This window comes from Rousettus aegyptiacus, unplaced genomic scaffold, assembly GCF_014176215.1.
Source record: "Rousettus aegyptiacus isolate mRouAeg1 unplaced genomic scaffold, mRouAeg1.p scaffold_m13_p_1, whole genome shotgun sequence".
Taxonomy (NCBI): domain Eukaryota; kingdom Metazoa; phylum Chordata; class Mammalia; order Chiroptera; family Pteropodidae; genus Rousettus; species Rousettus aegyptiacus.
Genome location: NW_023416284.1, coordinates 14,954,106 through 14,964,065, shown reverse-complemented (window position 1 = coordinate 14,964,065; position 9,960 = coordinate 14,954,106). Strand labels below are relative to the sequence as shown.

The window sequence follows — 9,960 nt, the reverse complement described above, 5'->3', positions numbered from 1 at the left end:
TTCTAAGCTCAAGTGAAATCTTATTCTAATACCATTATATACAACAAATTAAAGAGTGAAGCAAGTGTGCAAAGCCTCAGTAACCTGGAGGCTCAGCTCCACCTGGAGGCAGCCCCACAGAGCACAGCTTGGAAAGTATCTTTAAAATGTCCCCAGATTAAAACAAACACACACTAGCAATTTTAAGAAGCTTTGAATCCTAATACATTTTCTCCTGAAAAAGTAAAGATTTCATTTTGACAGAGTAGTAGTGTGTGGTAGAAAGAACCAGGGGCAGAGGCAAGAAACTTAAGACTCTAGTCCCATGTGGGCTACTATCCAGATGTTTGAATTTGGCAAAGCCTTTTGGGTCATCTATTTTACTGGTGGAGTGTGTGGAACTGTTCTGGTGAGATCTCATGGGAGTTGGAGGTTGGAGAATGGGTTTAGAGTTTAGAAGAGATTTCAGGTCCTCGCCATCCCCTATGCCCTTCAAAAGGTGCAGCTCTATTTACCTCCCCTCCCCCTTCTTTGCAATCAGTTTTACAACGGGCTTTATATATAAGATTTCGTTTGAACAAAGAGCAGAGTTCTACTGCTTAAGATAACGTCTATGGTAATTTCTAACTTCAATATTTTGATTTGGAGATTAAAAAAAAACAAAAAACAACCAAGACAGAAAATAAGCCATTACCAGGAATAAATTATTTTTTAACTGAGGAATGAACCAGGGTTAAAACATTTTCTTGGTGAAGAACACAAACCACAGTAGTCAATCCTGGGGTCGGCAGCGAGTTGCCGCCTTTAACTCTGGCACAGAGTTAACGCAGCATTAGCGTTCAGCTGGAATCTCGTTAAAAGGAACAAACATCATATTTCACTTGTCTGTCTTTTGTTGTTGTTGTTATTACCTAAATGTGAGTGATAGTTATTGAAAATACTATACACAAAGAACTCAATTCAATGGGCTGATTAAAAAAAAAAAACACTAACTTTATTTTTATTAGCTTTTAAAACAGAACTTGTGACAATTAATCACAAAGACTCCAAAAAAATTACATTCTGCTTTTGTCACCTTGATAGGACAAGGGATGTTTAAATGTCCTCAAAATACTGGATAGCCAAAGTTGGCAAGTAACAAACTACCACAGACTGTCACTTCAGGCACACTAAATATGGAACACACACACACGATCGATTTTTTGAAGTACAATGAATATTCACTACAGTTTATAGTCTGAGAAAAGTAACGTGCCCCAAAACATGACACAAGATCACAAACATGTTCAGACAAAATAATCAATTCAATTCCTGGATTCAATTAAAATAGTGTGACAGAGAAACTTTAACTTGGAGGATATACACAAAACAGCAGAAATGTACATTAATTGTTACTGGGGCCCCCGACGTGGGCCGAGAAGCAGCTGGAACAGTATGGCACAATAACAGGTAAAGCCACCTTTCTCTCTCCTCAGTCCCCAATCTGAGTTAGGAAGATTGGTGACTAAACAGAAAACAATATGGAAAAACACGTATTATCTGCATAGATGTAAATCTTCCATTATGACAAGAATGTGTTTATAGGACATGGTTTTGTTTTGAAAGCAAATGTAGGTTTATAACAGACCTTTGTTTAGATGGGTGGGATACTTTGACGCAGCCTAAGGTTATTCTTCTTAACCTTGGCTGGAATCTTCTACTTTGAACATGACCATTTTTATCATCTTTTCGGTTAGTAAACCTAGCAGTTGTTACAATTTTTGGTTGCTTTGTTGCTTGTATATTTAGTAATAATAGCAGCTCTCTTCAAGCTGTTAACACTTCCCCCTGATTCACAATAAAGAAAACAACGCCATTCTACTAAAGATGAACTGGCTGACCCACGCTCCAAGGGGAGTTCAGAAAACAATCGAGTATGTAACAAATTGTTCGAGGAGGTTCCTAACTCTTATTCTTTAAACTTATTTAACTTTTTAAAAGGTGAACTTCTACAACATAGACTTACCTCCCCAGCTAAGAGGCAACTATTTCCTCAAGTCTTTTGTTCCTTCACATTGGCACACTTACTGTAGGTAATTTGTTTCCTTTTGTACAGGAAGATGTAGAAGCAAATGTGCAAAAAGGAGCCCAGTGAGCGGAAAACGATTGACCAAGTTCACCTGTGTGATGAGTATGCAGCACACACCTCTGAAGAAAAGAGGATACCCAGCAGACAGTGAACCTGATGCAGCAAAAAATTTCATACATTTTCCATTGCTTAATTACGTTTAAGATTTTCTTTTTCAAAAATAAAGCCATGGTCTGTAAAAGAGTCTGTATAAAAATATGAAGCAGTCAGTCTTTAATCTTTAATGGGACTCTATTTACCACCTCTGAGCATGTCATTCCACTGCAAACTATTTCCAAATCATGTTCGATCTCATTCTGTTTCATTAGAGTCACGTCTCAAGTATGACGGGTCTATATTTTACTTTCATTACTATTAAAATCTAGGAAAGCCCACATAAAATCCCAATGCAATTGCTGGCTGCCAAGATCACACTATTTAAGCAGAGTCCGATCTCAATGGTAAAATGACAACGAAAACACAAAATACGGTACATCAAGTTCACTAATAAAAATCACTAAGTCACTGATTTCATCACCTAAGATTTTTCTCATTCCTTGCATCCATCCCATTAGGGGAAAACACTTACTCTCCTTTTTGTTTGCTTGTTTGTTTTCTTACGATGGGGATTCACTGCCTCTGAGTGTCGGTGCGAGGAAAAGGAGAAAAAGCACTGGCCTGGGAGCTGGGAATGCCAGTTCCAGTCCCCGGGCTGCCTTTCTGTGGGCTTTGAAGCAAGTCACATCACTTCGGTTTTCTAATCTGTGTGACATGAGGATTAGACAACTATACGATGGCCAAAGTCACCTTCGGCTCTGTAAGTGAGATTCTGAGAAACCAAATCTTTTCACTTTCTATCACGACATTTTTAAATGATGGAATTAATGTGAAAGGAAAACAAAAGTGACTGTTTTCTAAAAGAATGGAAGTGCCGTGTCTGATTCTCTATTTCCCAGTCTCTCTTTGATTCGAACACCTCATGAACCACGATGTTCTGTGTAAACCTTCATGTTGAACTGAAAAGTTCCTAGTAGTTTTTATTTGGCTTTTCATTATTGATAGGTTTTAGTATACAACATTTTGGAAAAGGAGGATGTGAACAAACAGATTAGTTTGCTTTCCACTTAATTTTCAGCTAAGTCAAGGGAACTGTTCTTACCATTTCTGCCTCTTAGCACCTTAAACTTGAAGATGTTGACACTAGTACACCTAAATGGATTCACTTCCAGTTTCACCAGGTGGGTATACTGAAAGAACCTAGAATATAAGAGCCGGTGCATCACTGGTTCTAGGCTATCCTTATTAAGTGTTATCATTTTCTTATCCTTCATCGTTCCCAACACAAAGGCTCAATTTCTTTCCTCACAATTGTCAAAATCATTTGATTCCCAAGAAGGTTATGATTTATGAAGAAAAACACGGCTACTATATTACCAGAGTTCAATATAATAACTCAATTTCAAAGAAGAAAAAATGTAGATAAACTTATTAAAAGGAACTTAAAGATACACAAGACTCATCTCTTGCAAATGGTTACATGAAGTGAATATAAAATAGCCAAAAAAGGACAGAGACTATAATATCTGTTGAGATCCTAGCTGATTTCACAATATTAAAAAGTTAATGGGCATTTAGTTTTCCTTTCAGAGTTCTTATTATGGAAATATTATACTAGTAAGAATGTTAATATTAATGTTCTCCATTCAGAAAAGTTTATTATGTATTAAATAATTAGATATTAAATAATATATATATATTTAATGTTGGTTTAAGTTTTTCTTCAATTTATCCAATGCTCTCAAAAAAAAAAAAAACAGAAAACAAGAAAAATCCAGGTACTTTGCACTGCTTGACTTTTAAGATAAGTTTTATATGTTAGGGACCAACTATTCTTTAACTGGAAGGTAGAGGATGAAAACTAAGTCAAATAATACAACTTCATGAATTTCGATCACTTAGAAAATTACAATGAGTAAGTATTACCTAAAAGAATATTTAGAAATCCTCGGCTTTTGAAAATACATAGATTTCCTGGCTTACAGAATCCATTCTGCAGTAATAAGTTAGTGTAACCAGATAAAATTAAAAACTGGAAAAATGATGAATTTAGTGGCTGTCAGTTAAATTGCCATATGAGTATCTGAATTTAGTAAACTGTTTATGGAATCACAAATTTTAACTGAAGTTACACTGAGGCTTAGGTATATACAAATAGAAGAGTTTATCACCTCAGAGTATTTCAGGGCAAGGAAAACATACAAAACTATTTTTTTTTGCAATATAGTTTAAGTCCTCAGATAAATTCTACCATAATAAGAACATCTAAACCACAAAAACATTACCAAAAATGTACAGACATCATGGCCCGCATTTCTGCATTTTTCTTTCTTTGTGATGGCAGCCACATTTGGTGCGTCAGTCCAAAGTCACAGGTGTGACCCTTCGCATACATACCGGGCGCTCCAGACGTCTGCCACACAGAAAACAGCAGTGTGAGCAGAGTATCAACAGGGCTGCCCGGTCAAAAGCTAAGTATTCTTAGTTATAAGACTTTTCTGTAAAAAAGGACTTCAAAGTCTGAATAGACTCCCCAAGAGTTAAAAAGATGACTCCTTCTACTTTAGGGGGTTCAACAAGACACTCTGAAACATAAGCGAGAGAAAATTCTGTTTTAGGGGAAAATGACTACTATAAGCCAGGGTATAAAATTTCACCCAAAACAAAGTCTGACTAAATGATCGCCCCCATCTTTCCCTAATTCATAGACATGGAGTGGTGTGGCTTTTCTTTGAAAGCCGGCTGAAAAATCTACAAATGGATAATTTTTAAAATGGTCTTCAGAAAATCTCAGCATTACCTTTTCTAACATAAAGTCTATGAACGGCGCACACAAATATGGATAGCATAGAAAAAAACTGACTGGTGGCCGAAGACCGTTTGGTATGCTATCGGCCACAACACGGTCGCAAGGGGCTGATCACAGCGGCCGCCTGAGTCACGATCGGTCAAGCTCACTGGCAATACGTGCCCCTTCCCAAGCAGCCGCTTCTCCTCTCGGAGAGACGACTCACTAGGACAGTGCTGTGTGCGTCACTTTCCTCTGACTTCCCAGCAAGAGACCGACATGCACAAATATTTGTGCCATTTGACTCTGATGGTCGAAGTGAATTTGGCATTTCTTCCCCAAAGCTAAAGAAAAAAAATACTTGAGAGAATAGAGTTTCTATGAATTATTCTATATTTCAGGTCTCTTTTCGTGCAAAAAAAATTTCACGTATACTGAGTAACAATCAACCTTTGACCAAGAGATTAGTCAGAAGCTATTGTACCAGTACAAAAATAATCCACACTAGATTACAATTTTCAGACTACTTTTAAATTCATAAAAATGGTACCGCACTCGGTGACTACAGTTTTAGTTTTTGGGTACTCCATGCTACACGGAATCAGGGAAATAAACATTGCTGGAGGGAGACTTTTCCTAATTTGCTACTGTTTAAAAATGGTCAAGCGATGCCACGTGTTGGGGCTAATCCTTTAAAGTGCTGTTCAGAATACTGGTTACAATTCTGAACAGGGAGAACCAGCCTGGACTCTGTGCCACCGCGTCCACAGTGCGGGCTTGGTGAACACGCCCGCCTTTCACTCCTCACCTCACCTACGCTGTGAGCAGCAATGCGCCAGCCGGAGGGGCACAGCTCGCCGCGGCTGCGGCCCCTGGTGACCGCTGCCTGGCACCACAGCTCGTGGCCTCACAGCGCACGGTCGACGCTCTGGGGCTCGCTCGGTGCTGCGGCGGGAGGTTCCGGGCGCCTCGTCTGGGTGATTTTCTGTTTGGGGTTTTTTGTTTCTTCTTCCTCTTCTGTTTCGCTTTCACAGACGTGAACCACCACGCTTGGGGTCGACTCAGTTCCTGCATGAAGTTCATATTTCTCTCCTGGGGAGGTAAATAGCAAAAAAAAAAAAGGTGTTTTGTCTCTTGAAATTTTTTGTTCTACTCATATTGTAATTGCTGATTATTGGTTTTTAAATCTTTAAATCCTCTGTCAGAGTACTCTGTCTTGTTCTGGCATTAGAGCTTCCATACTTTAAGGTTCTTAGGCAGTTTTGCTATTTCAAGCAATAAGCCGGTGAGGAGCACTGAGATCTTGGCAATAAAAATGCTAATGCTAATTACTGTTCTATGAACAGTACGAGTGAATCTACTTAACTTCAGAATGGTTTCGGTTTTCCCTTGGGAGACACTTGGACTGTTTCAGGTGGCAGTGGCAATCTCTTCATTACAGAGCCTTGCACATCCAAGATCCAGCTCCAACGTCTAAAACACCACCGAGCTACTTCCCCTCAAAATGACTCTTATATCTCCCATGAGAGACTTAACATTGTCTTAGGCAGACAACTAGTCTGTACCAGCAATGACAGGCATCAATTTCTATTATTTTAAAGGCATGAGAGAAATAAAAGAAGAAATGAAAAAAAATCCCCACTAAATCCTTTAAATATTATTCAGTGTAGAAGGTGCCTGGTACTTCAATGGGTTGGGGTAGAAGACACCGAATATTCACTAATGGTCTGTTATATACTAGTAGAATTTGTAGTAGTAAAAACTGCAGTTACATTTATTGGCTACTATGCATGAATTACAGATGAGAAAACAGAGACTGAGAAGACTGACACTAAATAACTTGCTCAAGATCGTAAAATTAGCAAATGCTAGAATTTGAACCCAGGTTTGTGTGACTTTATCCTCCACTGTGATCACGTCGCCACTAGTTGGCTAAAACACAAATTGCTGGATACGGTCTTTAATACGAAAGTTTCTTGGGAGAAACACAGAAAAGATAGATGTTCGTTACCTGGTCCCAATTTGGAAACAGCACAGAGTAAATCATAATTTATAACAGGCATCGCATCTTCGCCCTGCTTCCACCCCACCGGAGGAGAGGCGGGAGGGGAGATGAGGAACTGTTTGACCGGCTGGGGAGGCAGCAGATATGATTTGTCCTGTGTTTCACCGGACATCTGTACCTGTAGGGAAGAGATACTAAGTTTGTGACTGGGCCATTTATGCGTTTGCATCTTTACGTTAACTGTTAATCTCTTTGGAGAAAACGGAAAATTTCTCTTTAACAATCTACGTCTCCCAGCAGCTGGGTTTGGGTCTGTTTGGTTCACCACTGAACACTTGGTGCACAGCATGGCGCCCACACTAATTAGGTGCTCAATGAATAATAGTTAAATAAAAATAAATAAATCAATGAATAGATGAACAGTGAATGGCAGTAAGCACTAAATTCCAATTTTAGAAGAGATTAGGTTATATCATCTCCATGTCAATCAACTCCGCCAAGCAATGTCCGAACATCTTTCACTTAGGTTTTTATTTGGAATGTGACAACAAATTTTTTTTTTTTTGAATTCAAAAACTAAGACCAGGAAAAAAAATACTTTGCTGAAAATAACACAGTGCATTTAATACACAAGTAGCAATCTAATGCTTTCATTTCACCAATTATTTCGAGAAGAAATTGGTTTCTCAGCATCATCACATCAACAAACAGAGTAAGTGTAGCTAATTCTTGGTAACCCGCAGGATCCTCTGCAATGTCAAAGTCTAAGACGACATTTTGGTATAGTGCTATGCTACCTCCCTGGTCACTCCTTAGGTCAGCAGCCTCTTTCAATGAACTACAGAACACAGAAATGATTTCAGAGACTATGTTCTCAAGTCTCCCAAGGATGCTACATCACAAGTGCCATTCTAGATGTTAAGAGACAATTCACTGATCTTAAGCTGTCAGGGCTTAACCCTCAAGAAACTCCAGCCAAGGAAAAGCTGCCAGAAAAATATATTCCTTTAAGTATTAGTATATATAAAACAAAGTTAGGAGGGTAAATATACTTAATAAATAAATTTATATATCTGTAAAATAAAAGTAACAAATATTTTTATATTCTTTGCTGATTGGGACTGTTTACTTCAAAGATCGCTGACAGAATACAGAAAATGGAGAACTGATCATATTTTTGGATGGAGAAGGACGAGTTTAAACTGTGCCCTTTGCACTATGAAGTACCTGTGCAAAATACAGCTTCAGCTTTTTCCCGTTGAAGTCTGTTTCGTGGAGTTCTATTCGAGCTCTTGCTGCTGCTTCAGGTTTGCTGAAATTTATTCTGACTCTTCTAAAGCTTTTAAACAACTGAAACGTAACCTGGTCATCATAGATGGTGAAAAGTGCTTGAAATCTCTCCTACAAATTGAAGAGCAGGAAGGGCAGAAAGAATGTAAGAAGAAAAAATAAAAACCTTTAACAAAAGGAAATTTAAATCGTTAAATATAACCAATGGGATAGACCTGATTATGATTATCTTCCCCCACATCCCCTACTTCCCCTCCCAAAAAGCTTACTTTTCATGCAGGTGTACAAGAACAGGGATCCTGTTATTCATATGTTAAATTTTGCAATTTGCACTTATTTTAAAAGTAATTAACTTAGTTAAATATTGTGTAGATGCAATTTTAACAAAGTATTATAAAACAAATATAAGGTATGAAAAATGACACGAACACGTCCAATTACAGAACGAGAACGATACTGCTGTTTTGAAGTCCCCAGTGTGCCGGCTCCTCCTTCCCACATCCCACTGTTTTCCTCCTTCGAAGCAATCGTTTCTGGAATTTTGTGCTTATCATTTTCTTGCTTTTCTTTATGGTTTTAAATTTATTTGTATCCCTTAAATTTAATCATGCTGTATGTATTCAATAACTTTTTTTTTTTTTTTTTTTGCAATTCGTTCCTAAGCTGTTCTTTGTTGCTGCGTGTAACTGTAAGTCATTCTTCTTCACTGCTGTCTGGTATTGCATCGTACGCCCGTACCACAATTTCTCCAGTGCTGTTGGAATGTGAGCTCCCTCTAGTGTTTCACTACCACAGTGCTGCTATGAACATTCTCGGTGCCCATATGCACGCGCTTCTCTAGTGTACGCACTACAAGTGGAATTCCTGAGCCTTAGGGTCGGCACACCTTTAACTTTCACAGGCAATGCCAAACAGTTTTCCGAAGTGTTTACACCAACTTCCTCTCTGTAAGGCGATGTGTGTTCTGGTTGCTTCACACCTTTGCCAACACTTAATATAGACCTTTACATTTTTATCAGTGTGAGGCGGGGGATATGAAATGGACTCTAACTTCGGCTATAATTCACATTTCTCTGAATAATAATGAGGTTGAGCCTCTTTTCATGTTTCTTGGGCCATTTGGGGTTCTTCTTAATATGATATGCCTGTTTATACCTTTTGCCCGTTTTTCTATTGGGTTGTCTTTTTTTTACTGAGTTGGAGTTCTACAGGGACACTAATTCTTTGTCAATTATATGTTCCATAAATACCTTCCCCCAGTTCTTCTCACTGCGTTTTTTTTTTTTTTGAGAAAGCTATAAGTTTTAAATTTGAACATTACTAAATTTATCATTTTCTTTTGTGTTATGTCTTAAGAAATCCTTCTACACTGAGATTATAATGATGTTCTTCTATATTGCTTTCTTAAAGTTTTATGGTTTTACCATTCACATTTGAGTCTTTACTCAACACAAAACAGATATTTATGTATGAAGCTCCTCCCATGCCCACTATCTTTTTTCTATCACTCTAGACTAGTTGTAATTTCTAGAATTATATATAAATGTACTTTTTGGGGGATCAGCTCCTTTCACTGAACACAATTATTCTAAGATATGTCCAAGTTACTATATTGTCTTTTATGTTCCTTTTTATTGTGAGATAGATCCCACTGTATGGATGTTTATCCATTTACCCGCTGATGGACATTTGATTTGTTTCTAGTTTTGAACTACTAAAAATGAAGCTGCTATG

The 9,960-nt window shown here is 38.0% G+C and overlaps 1 protein-coding gene across 2 annotated transcripts in view; it reads right to left on the bottom strand.

Annotated features, from left to right (window-relative positions):
• Positions 1–947: 947 nt before the first annotated feature.
• The window catches only part of RCAN3 (RCAN family member 3), a 35,243-nt gene continuing 26,230 nt past the window's right edge, over positions 948–9,960 (bottom strand). For both annotated transcript variants that reach the window (XM_016124603.2, XM_016124606.2), the window contains exons 3-5: positions 8,164–8,337; positions 6,943–7,114; positions 948–6,023 (exon numbers count right to left, since the gene is read on the bottom strand). In XM_016124603.2, the coding sequence (XP_015980089.1) occupies positions 5,839–6,023; positions 6,943–7,114; positions 8,164–8,337 (531 nt within the window). In that variant the 3' untranslated portion in view covers positions 948–5,838. The remainder of the gene's footprint in view (positions 6,024–6,942; positions 7,115–8,163; positions 8,338–9,960) is intronic.